Source organism: Peromyscus eremicus, chromosome 8b (assembly GCF_949786415.1).
Source record: "Peromyscus eremicus chromosome 8b, PerEre_H2_v1, whole genome shotgun sequence".
Taxonomy (NCBI): Eukaryota; Metazoa; Chordata; class Mammalia; order Rodentia; family Cricetidae; genus Peromyscus; species Peromyscus eremicus.
The window spans coordinates 29,454,943-29,470,156 of record NC_081424.1 but is presented as its reverse complement, the minus strand read 5'-3'; the positions used below and the strand labels follow the sequence as shown (position 1 = coordinate 29,470,156).

The 15,214-nt window shown below is 38.0% G+C and overlaps 1 protein-coding gene across 1 annotated transcript in view; it reads right to left on the bottom strand.

Moving 5' to 3' along the window:
• Lama2 (laminin subunit alpha 2) overlaps positions 1 to 15,214 on the bottom strand; it is a 581,125-nt gene that overhangs the window by 178,694 nt on the left and 387,217 nt on the right. Inside the window, exons 24-29 of the mRNA XM_059272617.1 lie at positions 14,147 to 14,290; positions 13,272 to 13,451; positions 12,986 to 13,174; positions 12,768 to 12,901; positions 9,486 to 9,603; positions 1,514 to 1,648 (exon numbers count right to left, since the gene is read on the bottom strand). Of these exons, the coding sequence (XP_059128600.1) occupies positions 1,514 to 1,648; positions 9,486 to 9,603; positions 12,768 to 12,901; positions 12,986 to 13,174; positions 13,272 to 13,451; positions 14,147 to 14,290 (900 nt within the window). The remainder of the gene's footprint in view (positions 1 to 1,513; positions 1,649 to 9,485; positions 9,604 to 12,767; positions 12,902 to 12,985; positions 13,175 to 13,271; positions 13,452 to 14,146; positions 14,291 to 15,214) is intronic.

The window sequence follows — 15,214 nt, the reverse complement described above, 5'->3', positions numbered from 1 at the left end:
TGTAAGCCTCAATGATGAGATTAAAATGTTGAAATATTAAGGACTGAACAGGAGAGAAACAGATAGTAACCAGAGAAGCAGACATTCGAAATGGAGACTGCAAAGGCCGAAGAAATTGAGAGGGGGCAGAATGGAGGACTGATTTAATGGACAAGAAGAATTACATTAGTAGTTTTGATGGAGGATGGAAATGACACAAGAAAAAAAAACATTAGGTAGTGAAGGGGCTAATCAGAGGCCTGGTGGTTGGCTTAACACATAGAGACAGTGCAAAGACAGACTTGGGAATTACTCAAAGCTGAGCGGTGCTACAGAGGAGAAAGGGAGCAGGGTGTGAGACTGGCAATGAGGGGAAGGGACGCCCACCCTATCTTCAGGGTTAGAGGCATGGAGGACATGAAAAAAAATGACTACTTAGGAAGGCCGCAAGACTGGCAGCTTGTAAGGGGACAGCCAGGTTTCTGTGAGCAACGTGAAGAGAAAATTAGGAGAAGAGGGGAAATCTACATGGGATTTCTTTTTAAAAAAATGTGTAACCATGAATTCTACATGGCTCAGTGGAAAGATTTCATAGGACTAGAAGAAAAAGATGGGGCAAATAGATGTTTAGCGCTTTGAAGCGAGTCAACTTTCGGGATTCCGCAGCGACAGCGGAACCTGAAATAAAAGGACAAAAGACAGAGGAGTCCTAATGGTCCAAAAGCAGATGGTGGTTCTGGGTATCATCAGGAAAATGCAACACTGAGAATAGCCTCAATTACATGAGAAATAGGTAAGTTACAGGATGTGCAATCAATGCATTTAAAGATGTTCCTGATAGGCACATTCAAAAGGCAGAATATAAAACACTAATAGTACTGCATATTTTGTTTTTAAACATGGACAAAATTAGTGGGATATATTTAAAATATTAAGGTTTTGTCTTAGCTTAAATTTGAAGAAACATACTTTTTGTAATGTTTCCTTTCTTTTTGACCTCCCCTCCCTCCTTTTTCATCCCTTCCTCCTCTCCCTCTCCTCTTTCACCTCTATTCCCCTCCCTCTCTTCTTTCACCCCTCCTTCCCTCCCCTTCCCTCCCTCCTCAGTCCCTCCACTCCTTTCTCTTTTATTTGCAACCCTGGAAATCGAAGTCAAGACCTAAAATGTGCCACAAGCTCTCTACCATCCTAATTTTGTAAACATTTTGGTAAAATTTCCATATTCCATAAAAAAACTACTCTTGCTTATAATTAGAAACTAACACATCACATACTTTTTGACCAGTGCATTCTCCTGTGCTCTAAGCTGCTATTATTCTTTTTTTTTTTTTGAGAGGAACTGAGTTTTCCCCATCATTATTTTTCATTACATCTTAAAATGACAAACATGGTAACCATACTTTTCCCTGGCATGTTTTATTTCAAGCACACAGTCATATTCCCTGCAGATGATCCGGCCTCCGAATGGAGGATCTGCAAATTTGGAAGGAGAAGTGAGTGCCCAGCTCTTGTCCATGAAGTTGCAGGTGCCTACCTGGCATACTGAGGTCTCAGGATCACACTGGCTGCTGTGTCCATTACACTGACAGGGAACACAGGTTCCTAGGGTTGGTCCAGGACTCCGGCCACCTGGCTCAGAACGCAACCGGTAAAATCCTGGTGCACAAGTCTAGAATAAAAGGAAAGCAATTAGAATGGCCACAGTGGCACTCTTGCTTCATCAGTACTGAAGGTCTCCAGTGGTTTTAAAGATGACCTTGGTCCATGCCCCTCCGTGTGTGTGTGTGTGTGTGTGTGTGTGTGTGTGTGTGTGTGTGTGTGTGTGTGTGAATTTGGGGAGCACCACTTATATATTTGTGCTAGGTCCTTCTGTTCTTAGATGCAGGCAGCCCCCCTGTAATCAGATTTTAGCAGAGGTAAAGCTTTCATTTGCATCTACTGCCTTTAGCCTGAGAAGGCCTGGAAGTGTCTGTTCCTTGAGAGGTTTATTTTTAACTAACATTGTCATATGGACTAACAAGGCAACTCCACTGTCCTCAACAGCCAAAATTAGGCTTCTCTGTGTTTGATGGGTAGTTAGCAAATGTCCAAAGATACTCAGCCAAGTAAAATAAAAAAATTTCATAGGTGCATTATTTATATCAATATGATTTAAAGATTATAAAAAGAACAAAATTCAAAATAACAAAATCTCTATGTGTCTTGAGACCATTAGGCCATTCATAAAATTTATTTTCTCTTGATCTGTATTTTTTCATTTTGCAATAAAAACCCAAAACCAACAGAAAAATTGCTGGTGATGCTGACATATGCAAAATCAAGAGTTTTGTCTTCATGAAGGTTTTGTTATATAAATATATCAAAACCGGATTTCTGAAAAAAAAAAAAAAGGGCCTTGGCATGAGCTGAGAGTGTCTTGTATTCCAGGCTCAATGGTCTCACTCATCAGACAGCATTTGATTTTTGATTAAGGAGTAGGCGGTAGTTCTCAGATGCCTCTGAGGATTGTGGAGAGCCTGTTTTACCACCTTGGTTGAGCAGGATTTTCTTTCTTCCCTTAAAAACCTCGCTCTTGCTGATGAGAGAATGACAGCTCGCTAAGAAGGGGCAAACATGTTTTACCAAGACCTTCCTAATGCCTGTACATGCTTTTGATCTGGCCTAAGCAGCCCAGGATGAAATATACAGAAGTCCCAGAGAAAGAGAAAAAAATCAATACTCAGTACTCTCCTGGTGTTTATTTTGATTTGTTGAATGTGTACCTCAATTAAGCACTTAATTAAGAGTCTCTTGGCTTTTATTAGCCTATAAGAAATTCTAATGAGGTTTAACACCTTTCCAACTTTGAGCAATCTAAAGGAAGACTGAGCCTAGTAATCAACAAATAAACAAACAAAAAAACTAAAAAACAAACTTTGCCTCTTTTTGATCTCATGGTGCATACAATATATATATATATATATATATATATATATATATATATATATATATGTATGTATATGAGAATATACGCAAAGAAATCTACACATGCTGCATACACACACACATACCTCTCCTTCCTACCCCAAAATGGTGAGTGGTATAGACCAACGTTAAAAATTGTTACTATGTTGACTTGAATAAACTTGCATTTTATTTACATGGATCTCACACTTAACTATCTTCTAAATATTCTTCTTTTGTTGGTTTATTTGCTCAGGGTCTGTCTGTGTGGTTGTATAAAGTGTATAGAATGAAAACTATGAATATTGGGAGGAATTTCTAAGGTCAATTTTATATCCCCCCAAAACAAGCAAACAAACAAACAAGACTTAAAAGAACAAAGCCAATAAAATGACACTTCATTGAGGAAAATAAGTTCAGTGTCTCAGGCTGAAATATACTGATAATCCTGGGGTGGTTTGTAGTCCATCAGATGTTTCTTATTGCTATAGGTCTTTCTTTGGCTGGCAATAAGTTGCCAACAGTGTCCACAGCTCCAGTTCCACACTGAGTTCTGTGAAGGAAGTTTTAGGCCTTTCCTTTTGATTTTTAGCTTTCTGGGGAATTTTGAAACATTCTGATGCTTGGTTCCTCTCCTGGAGGTTATAATTGAGTTGGTAAAAAGGAGGGCAGAGAGTTGTGTTAAAACTGCTGGGAAGGTGTTTAAGTAGTGGTCATGGCGGAAGGTCTGAAGCAACTCATCACTCTGTTTGCAAAGTGTGTTTGAAAAGGCTGTGTGGGGTTCTTGGGACTCTGCCCTAATAAATATGGGGGCTGTGGTTTCAAAGTTAGTCTCTGTGAAGACTGGGGGCCAGTTATTATCTTTGTGACATGGCTTCCTCATCCCACAAATCAGCAGGTGTATTTACTGAGTCGAAATGTAAGGTTGTAGCTAGAGTTTTCCTGCCTGGCCCACAGTCAGGACAAATCTCTCTCACCCGCCAGTCCCACAGCCACTCAGACCCAACCAAGTAAACACAGAGACTTATATTGCTTACAAACTGTATGGCCGTACCAGGCTTCTTGCTAACTGTTCTTACAGCTTAAATTAATCCATTTCTATAAATCTATACTTTGCCACGTGGCTCGTGGCTTACCGGCATCTTCACATGCTGTTTGTCATGGCGGCGGCTGGCAGTGTCTCTCTGACTCAGCCTTCCACTTCCCAGAATTCTTCTCCTCCTTGTCCCGCCTATACTTCCTCCTGCCTGACTACTGGCCAATCAGTGTTTTATTTACTAACCAATCAGAGCAACACATTTGCCATACAGAACATCCCACAGCATAAAGTTTCTTCTTAACAGTTTAATATTGTTTTCTGGTGGGCTGTATTTCTTAACAAAGAAAAAGAGACTGTTTTTCAATATAAAAATTGGAGCACTAAGAGTGTTTAAAACAACATGTCATATTTATTTCTTTTCAATCTCCTCTGTTCCTGGATCTCTTTGTATTTATTCTTTCTATTAAAAAAAGCAAGCAAAAAAAAATAAAAAATAAAAACAAAGCAAAACAAAACAAAAAAATTGAAGATGTTTTTAAAATATTAAGTGTTTCTGCCCTCACTGAAAAAAGGGGCAACATTCAACAGCATAAAAAAACTTCAATTAGGACAGAAAAAGAGCTACCTTTAAATTTTCTTTTTAAAAAAAATTTTGGAACCTGATGAAGAAGTTAAGAAAAGCAAATAATCTTCAACTTCATTTTGTTAGATCTTTTTCCCTCCTGTAGTTCAAACTTCCAAAAATTCTCTTCCCATGTCCTGAAAAGCTCAATTTTCTTCTGTTCTCTTCTCATCTTTCCTTTCATAATATGACATCTCTCCAAAACATTAGAATGAAATTTGTACAAAAATATGGGGCAGTAGAGAGAGCAGGACAGTTAAAGAAGAGCAGTGAGCCAACATGTCTCAGAGTGCTCAACATAGTCCTCTCTCCTCCGAGACAATGGCAGCAGCCAAGTGCTCAACACAGTCCTCTCTCCTCCGAGACAATGGCAGTAGCCAAGTGCTCAACACAGTCCTCTCTTCTCCGAGACAATGGCAGCAGCCAAGTGCTCAACACAGTCCTCTCTCCTCTGAGACAATGGCAGTAGCCAAGTGCTCAACACAGTCCTCTCCTCTGAAATAATGGAAGTAGCCAAGTGCAGGTGCCAGTGAAGACATTCTGCCCCTATCTCTGCATGGGCATTGCACCAAGGCAAACATGACTTGATTTTTTTTCTTCTGACACTTTCTACATTTTATTGCGCACAGTACTTTTGAGTACTGCAGGCCTCAGTTTCCTGGTCTGAAACACACGAATCTTTTATATCATAATATTTGAATATCAGTTCATTTACATTTTTGGAAACAAGTTTATTTCAGTTCAAATCACAGCTTTAATACTGCATAGCTGTGTAATGGTGGGCAAGTTCTTTTACCTGCCTGAGCCTTGGTTTGCCCACTGGCAATATGGAGATGATAAATAATACTGTGGCGATGGTATAAGGATGCCATGAAATGTGTTTGAGATTGTACAGGATAGAGTAAGTATGAAACAAATTAAGTTTTATTTTTGTATAGGGATGTTGTGAGGATCATTTAATCAATGCATTTAATGCTTTCCATAAAATTAATGTAAGTGCCCTGTCCTAGGTAAGATTTAGATGTAGTTGCTAAGAATAAATTAAAAATAAAAGCCGCCATGATTGTTCTAAGTTTCTCAAGGAAAAAACATGCTGACACACATCATCTATCCATAACATGTCCCTCAATATTTGGAGGTACAACCATGTGTCACAAAACAACCCTTCAGTCAGCTACATGCCACATCCATAATAATGGCCTCACAGGTTACTTTGAGCGGGAACAGAAATAGTCATCTTGCTGTGTGTACATGCATGCCATGATGTTTGCAGAGGGATGGAATTCCCTAGTGACACAGTTCTCACATATGTTCCCGTCATTAAGGAGGACTTGGCTGCATGAAAACAGTCTTTGGGTCTCTCTCGCACATGCCATGGTACCAAAGTAACAAACGAGGCTTGCATGTGGAAGGGGCCAAGACTTTCCACATTATGGATTTTGGGTTTTATGACTTTCTAATAAGTATATATTGGGGACTTAAACTTTACTTTGCCCAAACTGATAGGTCCTGATTGATACAACCAAACACCTGTCCATTCATCTCTGATCCAGAAACTTCACTAAAATAAGGCCTGAAAAGAAAGATTCAGAGACCAGAACTATCAAAATATCAACTAGACATCATGATCAAACTTCTGATCTCTGTGATGTCATTGCAGAGTGTCATATACCCAATGCTGAAAAGTCATAAAAATGGTGTCTACATGGAACCTAAGCTGAATTTAGGTTTAGGTAATAATCTTATCCTAAGTTCATCTGGAAAAAAGGCTAATTAAGGTGGTTTTGTAAACAAGTATAACGCAGAGAAAGAACCTTTCATTTGACTTCTAAAATAAATCTAGCTCCCGTTTTCAATCATAAACCACAATAATTAGGTATTTGAAGGACAGGAAATTGAGATGAACAGAGCAATAGTGTCCCACCACTCCAGGTATTAGGCAAAAGTGTAATATCTTTATAACTGGCTATATTTTAAATGATAATACTTGACTTTGTCTTCATGCAATCTCCTTTTGTCTAAAAATATGAAATGAATAGCTCATCAATGTAAATATCTGTCAAATTCAACACAGTTGGTGAAGATGTAGAGGAATCGTTTTGTGTATTTGTAACCCAAAGCATATGTTACTGGAATGCAGTGGATTATTTCAAAACCATCCTTAGCTCTTGCTTTGATGATTAGATTTTATGCCTGGGTAATTACACTTTAGAATCAAAATGAATTATAAATAAGATGTATAATGGATTAGAGGCAATGGGATGTGGAGAACATGTCAGGTGTCTTATTATGAGAGATAAGCTTTTATCTCCATAATCTCTCCACTAAATCCTCACTGTGAACAGTGCCTATAAATAGGAGCCTGAGTGGGGCTTATAGGACACAGACAAAGCTGTGGGTACACACGCGTGTGTGAACACATTCTAGGTTTTCCTTAGTGCACATAGCAAAGCACATATTGACAAATTAATAAATAAGTAAGTAAACATAGTTAAGAATGAAATAGCATATGTAAAGAACAATGGAAATTTTATTTCATTGGCTTATTTTGTGCTGATTCATATTTTCAGATAATGACAGATGATAAAAATCAATATTAAAATGTGTTTTACTCATTTTAAAGCCTGTAAATCACAATATGAATCACAGAACATGAAGTATGTGGAGGTATATAGATTGTACTGAAATAATTTTATGATCTTCCAATACTTTTTTTGTGGAAAAATAAAGAGAATCATATTAAATAAATGGAGAGAAATGGAGACATAATATCTTTCTTCTCAAGAAACCTGAAGGTCAAGCTTGACTCTGAATATTTTCTATTGGAAAATTACATTACTGAGTCAGAACTTTCAGAACGCCCACCTTATAGCTTAGATAACTATATAACGGTAACTATATATAATAATAATGAGGTCTGTGGCAGTTAAGGGATTTGGTCAAGGTCACCCAGTTTTCCAGCAATGCAGTCACACAATGAATCAGAATTCCATCTCTTTAGAAAAGTCTAAGGTTCTCTCTGTCCTGTATGCTCTTATTTTTCATGCTCACTAAATGTTAGCCCATTTTGTGTGCACATTGTCTCATTTTCCAGCCATATACTGTATATGTTTGGAAGGGGTATGTGGATAAGTGTAATAGTTTGTAGTGTGTAAAAAATAGATGCGTAAGGGAACGGTTACTTAATAATGAGATGGGTTATTTGATTATTTATAATATCAAAGTGGCATATCACAATGAATAGCACCTTTGGAGCAGGTGATGGAGCTGCTTCAAGGCATTTATTTCAGTCACCCTATGAAGTTGTTCTTTGGAAAGTGTGGAACCACACAGCGGTGGCTAAGCTGAACAGCACTGACCTTACAACAGGGTTTTTCTTCCATGAATTTTCTCTTATATGAATCCTTGAGGTGACTCTCTGTAAAAACCTGCAGATCAGCCATAAACCAGCAAAAGTGCCTGAACTGGTGGAGTGAGGTACGAGTCACAACATCAGATTTCTATAGTTCTTCACATATGCTAGTCCATCCTTAGGAAACATGTATTTGATATTTTAACTACATTTATTTATTTATTTATTCATTAATTTGTCTGTATGTGCTTTGGTATGTGCATACCACCATGAATGCATGGAGGTCAGAGGGCAACCTGAGACAGTCTGTCCTTTCCTTTTACCATGTGGATCCTGGGAACTGAAAGAAATTAGGTTGTGAGGCTTGGCAGCAAGGGCCTTTGCCTGCAAAGGCATCTCACCAGTCCATAGTCAGTATTTTCAACTTGTATTTTAACTTTGACCTGGAATCATGCATGCCATTTTCAACAAAACTTCCATGATCCCATTTACAAAGTAAGCAGACTAAACTATATGTATTAAAAATATCAGTACATGGGCCTTTAATTACTACATGTGCCATAGCGTCAACTCTAGCAAGTAACACTGACGACAAACCAATGATATGTGTGTTAGGTTCACAGCTCATAGACCCTTCATAAGATTCCTAAGTGGTAGGAGGAGGAGACAACAATGATATCCAGCCATCATGCAAAGGGCACTAACTATTGCGACTAATGAGACAGAATTCGGGATCCAGCAGGTCCCAGAAAAGTCTTTAAGGCCAGGCATTAAACTAGGCTCTACAGAAGGCCAGATGTGGAAGACCATATGTGATACCATTAGTTACTCATTGACTTGAGTGTTTATCGTGTCCAGTTTAAAGAGTTTTAAAAGCCTGTGCAAAGTCTCAGCCCTAAAACATGATAAGGTTCTGGTTCAAATTCAGCTCAGTTTCTTATCTTTCCCAACATTCTGATATTGTAGTATTCTTTTTACAAGTTAATATTTATAGAAATTGATTAGCCTGCCAGAAGGTATTCAAAGGAATATCCTATTAATGAAAAAAGGAAATGGTTTTAAAATTGTAATGACTGAATGATAATAGCATCGTTGGAAGAAATTTACGGCCTTTTGAGAAGACTATGTTCAATGGAACAGCCTGCTAGTTTGTGCATAAATTTTGTCTGTTGTATATAAAAACAGTCTCAAAACAGATATAATCATATCTTACAATCACTGTAGTTTAAATGCTTCTAACTGCTCAGAAATGGTGCCAAGAAGATAGATGAGTTATAACAGACCAGCCTTTTGAAACACTCTCATCCCCTGACTGTGACATACCTTTACAAATCTCTTAATTTTTATCGGATCTTACCCTTCAGTTGTGATTCTTTACAGGGTAACAATAACATTATCATGTTGCCTCTGTGTCTCATACTGTACATGAAAGATCAAATAAACTGGCTAAGAGTACACTTGGAAGTCAAGTCCAAAGACAATTTGGGAAGGACTCCCATTTGCCTCTGGAAGGGAGCTAAACTTAAGCAAGTTAGTGGCTGCTGGCTTACCTCACAGGACAATCCCGAATATCCTGGAGGGCAGTCACATCTTTCTATCAAGTGTGCTGGTGGGCTTCCTGTGGTTACATGTCCTGGTTCAGCTACTTCCATAGAGATTTCAGAAATGCTAGAAATAGAGAGCAGAGTCCATGATCACACAGCCACATACAGCCTCTCAGAATGACTTAAGTCTTAAAGAAGAACGTCCTCAGATTTCTGCCAGTCACAGGTAAATTCTTTTGATTAATCATTTTCAGTGAATCAAGGTACATACATTTATCAAGGTAACATGATATTATGCATTGTAGAAAGGGGCCATCAAACTAATAACTACATTTTTTTGAAGCTGTTTAAATTCCAGGAGCTCAGTTGCCACATATGATTACTATATTTTTATTTCCTCTAAGTCTGAGATTATGTATTAGGAAAATATCCACATAAATCCTAAGGAGTTTAGTAAATTGGATGTCTGCTGTCCTGTTGAGAAGTTATTATAAAGATTTTTCCCCCCTAGTTTTTAAAATTAGAGTAGCTTCATGCAGACATGGCCAATTAATTAGACATTTATATTCTTTCAACCAGGCAACCCAAGGTCACTCTCTCTTAGAATGTCTCCAGTAGTCACAAGTGAAATTGCTTTTAATTTACTACTTTTTTCCCTCTGGAGCCTCTGTGTGTCCTTTCAAGAACTTTAGAAAGCCTCCTGAAAAACAATGCAGACCATGAGCTAACCCTGATCTTTAAGAGGATAAAGAGCTTTCCAAATTAATATTTTATTAGCTTTATTAGGTAAATCCTTCAAGTGACTTAATTCACCCTTCCTATTGGTGAGAAAGAAAAAAAATATATTCCCAGTGAATCCACTAATACCTTTTTCATTAATTTGAAATTATGCATTAAAATATATATGCAGTCCATAAACCCAGACTATTTCATGACTGACTAACTGCAACATGCAAATATTCTGCAAATAAACTTTTAAGTGAGACACTGGATAGTTTTGCCTCAATAAAGGGCACCTCCAATAGCTTAAGGAGGTTGAATCAGAAACTTTATAACAAGCGTAGGTAAGCTTTATTGAATTATGACTGCTCGTGCTGGTTTCACTAGCATTTTGGTCTGTACTTGGGAGCCTTTATGAAACCAATTTTGGGATAAAATGCTGCTTTTGCTTTTTTCTCCTTAGAGTAGCGTAGTGGTAGTGAGCTGTAAACAGCGACTCCTCTCTGATAAGACAGCCTTTACTGCCCTGCTCTCCCTGGACTCTGTGGAGCAAGAGGAAAACTAGTTGCTTGTTTGAGCAGCCTTCTGTCCACTGAAGCCCCGTGGGGCTCCATAGCTACTTTGAGAAGATATACACATCATCTTGCCTTCATTCTCTTGGACGTTCGTGTGTATGAGAGAGCGAAGTTTAGAAATCTGGAGACTATTGAACAGTGGCAACAACAGACAGTTCTGCCATAAATAATGTTTCTCAGGTGTATCAGAGGAGTTCACATGCGGGTGAAAGGTTGGAGAGATGAGATGGGTGGAAGTGTAATGGCTTTGCTTGTGTCTGGATACGGCTTCCATTGAAATGAGTACTAAGGTCTAGAAGTTATTTCCTTTCAAATACACGTGTGACTCTTAATCTCTGTTTTGGACACAGCTGTGGTTCCTGTAACAATAAAGATGCTGTATTATGTCTTATTGAAGTTTGGGGGGGCATTTTAAAGTTTTTAAGCTTTTGCCAGGATTCCACTGTCTTCAATAATCAAGTGAGGTGATTTTTCTGCTTTACTTGTTTTCTTGGCAAGCTTACAACTCAAGTTTTGATAGGGCTTGGGAAAAGTATGTACAGTGAAAAATGAAGGCAACACTGGTTCCTTCAGTTACACGAACAGCATGTTCTATGAACTGCCAAGCTCTTAGTGTGGTCTAATATAAACCTGCCTTAGCTTCTATGACTAGTGTACATTTGCTATTCTAAGGTAACTAACAATAAAGGTGACAGTGTTGTTTTTTTAATTCATGTTTTTATTTTTATGACAAAGAAACCAAAGGAATAAAAATGAGAAAGTAAATTTTGGTTCATGATTAGTTCTTTCACTGAGAGCTCCTTCATCAATGATGTGAACAACATGAATCTTCTATTAGACAAAAATGAGTTCTCTGGGAGATTGTATGTATGTTTAGCACTATAAAAATATTTAAACTACAGACATTTTTAGATCCATTAGTTTGACTATGAGAGGCTTCCTCTTTTTTCCTTATTTTTTCTAGCTTGATACATTAATTTGTCACAAGACTATTTTACAAGCAAGTATTGACTCGATGTTTCTCCAGAAGATGAAAGAATAGAACATGTAAAAGAGACATTGAGTTACTAAGTAAATTCAACACAATGTTCAGCCTCTGCAGTAAGAAATTAACTTTATCTTTGTGAGTTCTCACTTAATTTCACTGCATGATCCTTCTTCTAGTGAAGATGTGTCCTGGACCCTCCATTGCTCTCTTTATTCTACATTATTTATTCTATTTTCTCTCTCCAATTATTATTTTTAGCACAGTCTATAAACATGCTTACCTATTTTTCAAATGAGACAAACGTCCCTTGACTTTTGTCACTGGGTCTTCCCATCATTTTATAGTAAGAGTCATGGAAAACAATCGTTTGCACTCTCAATATGAGGTTCTTTGTGTCTCATTCATTCTTTAAAACTTTGAGACTATTTCTGCCCAAAGGCCTCAGCAAAAGATGATATTGGAAAAAGCACCGGTATGGTGCCAAGGGCCATTTTTAATGATGGTTATATTAATTGGCCTCATGGAAACACTGAATATGCTCTTGAGGTAGTTCGAGTTTGGTTTCCTTGATGTCACATGCAATTCTTCAGTTTGTCTGTTTACCTTTTTTTCACTATAAATGCAATGTTTTCCATCATCTTACATCATGATATCCAGTGTAAATGAACATACTTGTTACACTGGTGTGGACAAATAAGAATGCTCAAAGATGGAGGAGACTGGACTAACTTGGCCTTGACTACTCACCTTCATGTTTCAAGGTCAATTTTCTCAATAATCTTACAAGATTACAGTTGATTATATGTGACCAACATATGTACTATCCTGAACTTTTGCCTGGTGCATTAAATTCACCATGACTAATAAAGTAAGAATATTGTTCTTATTTATTTTGGGGGTAAATTATGGTATCTTCTATCAAGCGACTGGACACATTCTTTCATTTGTCTTCTAGCATCCAGTCCCAAAAAGAACTTAACTTGAATATTTTCTATTATACTTTACCGGCTTTGTCTCACGACATTTCCATAAGTAGCCTTGATAAGAATATAGTGAATATCGTAGAGTATATCCAAGAAGTCTTCACGGGTCACGGTTCTGCTGATTCGAGGATCATCACCATAATATTTCCATTCTTTCTGCAAAAAGCAAAAACGCTCATTGTAATAAAACTGAATGAAAAAGTCACTAGTATCTCTGCACCAAACAACCACCAAATTTACCTCTGTCATTTCAATCTCATGCCTTGTCAGCTGGCCAATGAGAGGGGCAGCCAGGTGCCTGGTGATTATTCTAGCGTGAGTAGGAGTCCCACCTCGAATGATAACTTGAGGTTTGTATGTTGAGAAGCCTGTTTCATCCCGAGCCTCAAAGTAGATTGCATACTTCAGTTTACCCCCATACGCCATCAACTGAAAAAAAGAATAAAAAGTGATGATTTAGGCAAACCTCCAAATGACCTGACTCCCAAATCTTGTTGTTTGGTTGTGAATTCAGAGTTATTTTTACCTTTTTTCCTTCAAATTGTTCTGGGAGTTTCCAGTAAAAAGGTTCCAAATGGAGATCTTGCCTGACTTCATCCATCTTTGCAACAATCTCTGGGTGCTGGAAAGCAATGCCTTTGGTAGTTGTGTGCTGCAGGGCCTCATCCACCAGAGGCAGGATGGTCTGCTCATCACTCAGAGTCACCTGCAAAGCATCAAATTTCAGCAGGAAGATAAATAGGAATATGAAGCATTTTTTTTTTTAAAGCTAAGTATGGAGACAGGCCTGTACGGGTTCTTGCCCCTATTTTGATGAGATGTCACAAGAAAAAGAAATGAGACATGGTGGGTGAGGACAGGGGAAAGAAATGCTTTGAAATGATTTGCATAATAAACAACCTCAAGCTCTAAAAATTGCAATATTTTTTCATTAATAAAAGTTGAAATTAAATTATGGAGAGAGAAAAGGAAATTAAAGTCAAAATAAGCATAATCCCAATGCAAACAATGGATAGTTTCCTATGGCTAGTTGGAAGGCATGCAACAGGTCGTGGTTTTCAGGGCTGCGCTAATGTCAACAACCATACTCCAGCACCTCCTTCCTCAGTATCTAGCTGCTTCCCAAGCCAGAACACCATGTCTCCCTGGCACTGTTTCCAGTTTCCACTTGCCATCTACTTCCCTATCAACACTAACTGAACAATCTTCTAAGAAGAATTTTAAAGAAGCCTTTATGCCAACTGCCTAATGGTACGTAGAGCCTTTACCATTTCTGAACGCACACGGGAACAAGGTTACTTAAATGTTTTGCCATTTCCTACAACCCCTCAGGGCCTGACGAAAAGATTCCTGCAGGAATGAACATTATACCATTACATGGCTCAGCGGCTTCTTACTCACCCTCATACGGATCAGTCCCTTTGCTTCAGAGCACTGACTGGTAACTCCAAAGCAATAGCAGCTGCTGCAGCCAAATGGGGTTTTGGCATCAAGTCCGAATTTGCCAGGCCGGCACCTGTCACAGTGGACACCTTCCACATTCACCTGAAGAGAGAAGAAGGTCCTTTCAGGGTTAATTATAATGTTATAGGAGAAATTAACTTAAGAACAAGGAATAGCGACACGTTTCTTTTTCATTTAGTAAAATAAAATACCTGAATTAAGGGTAAGAGATTTATACCTCAAACAGTATTTATAGCTCACATCCCTGTCTGGATTTCTTGGCACTTTAAAAGGCACTTGATTCCTAAATGTACTTGTTACTAAGGGTGCTGTATACTGTTGCTGAGTGTTAGCAGTGTTTTTCTTATGACTCTGCTGTGAGCAATAAGAATTTCAAAAGCAAAAAAAAATAATTTCCAGCTAAGAAAAAAGTCAGAAAACTAAAACACAACATTTATGTATTTACTTTAATATTATATAATTACCATAATATAATGTATATGCAACATGCACCAAATATAACATATGACCCTAATATAGTGTGTAGGTGTGGAGTGTGATAATCTGCTTAGCTAAGTCCCTTTGTGCAGAGGCTATTGTTTTCTGAAATTCAAGGCTGTTCGCTTACCAGATTTCAATCAGCCATTTCCTCTGCCTTTCTTTGCATAGACTTTGTCTTGAAAAGCTATCTGTGACACTGTTTTAACCACACTTTTCCTGGGATTGATTTTTTTCCAGGAATATATAAAAGACAAAAAATATCCCTCTTATCCATTTTAATTGGCTGTTTTTCTACATCATTTAGCAGTATTAATGAGGACTGAAATTTGCCCATAGTTAGCCACAGTTTGTTATGTCAGCCTTCATATGTGATGGGATTTTACTGAATTTCCATAGCAGTAAATATGCTAAAGTGTGCAAGGCTGCAGATTAACTGCAGGAGAAATGGTTTGTGATAAGCTTGGTTGTCAGCTGTGGTTTCTCTCTGACTGTGCCTGAAAGTCCTCCCTGCCCACTCCACAGACA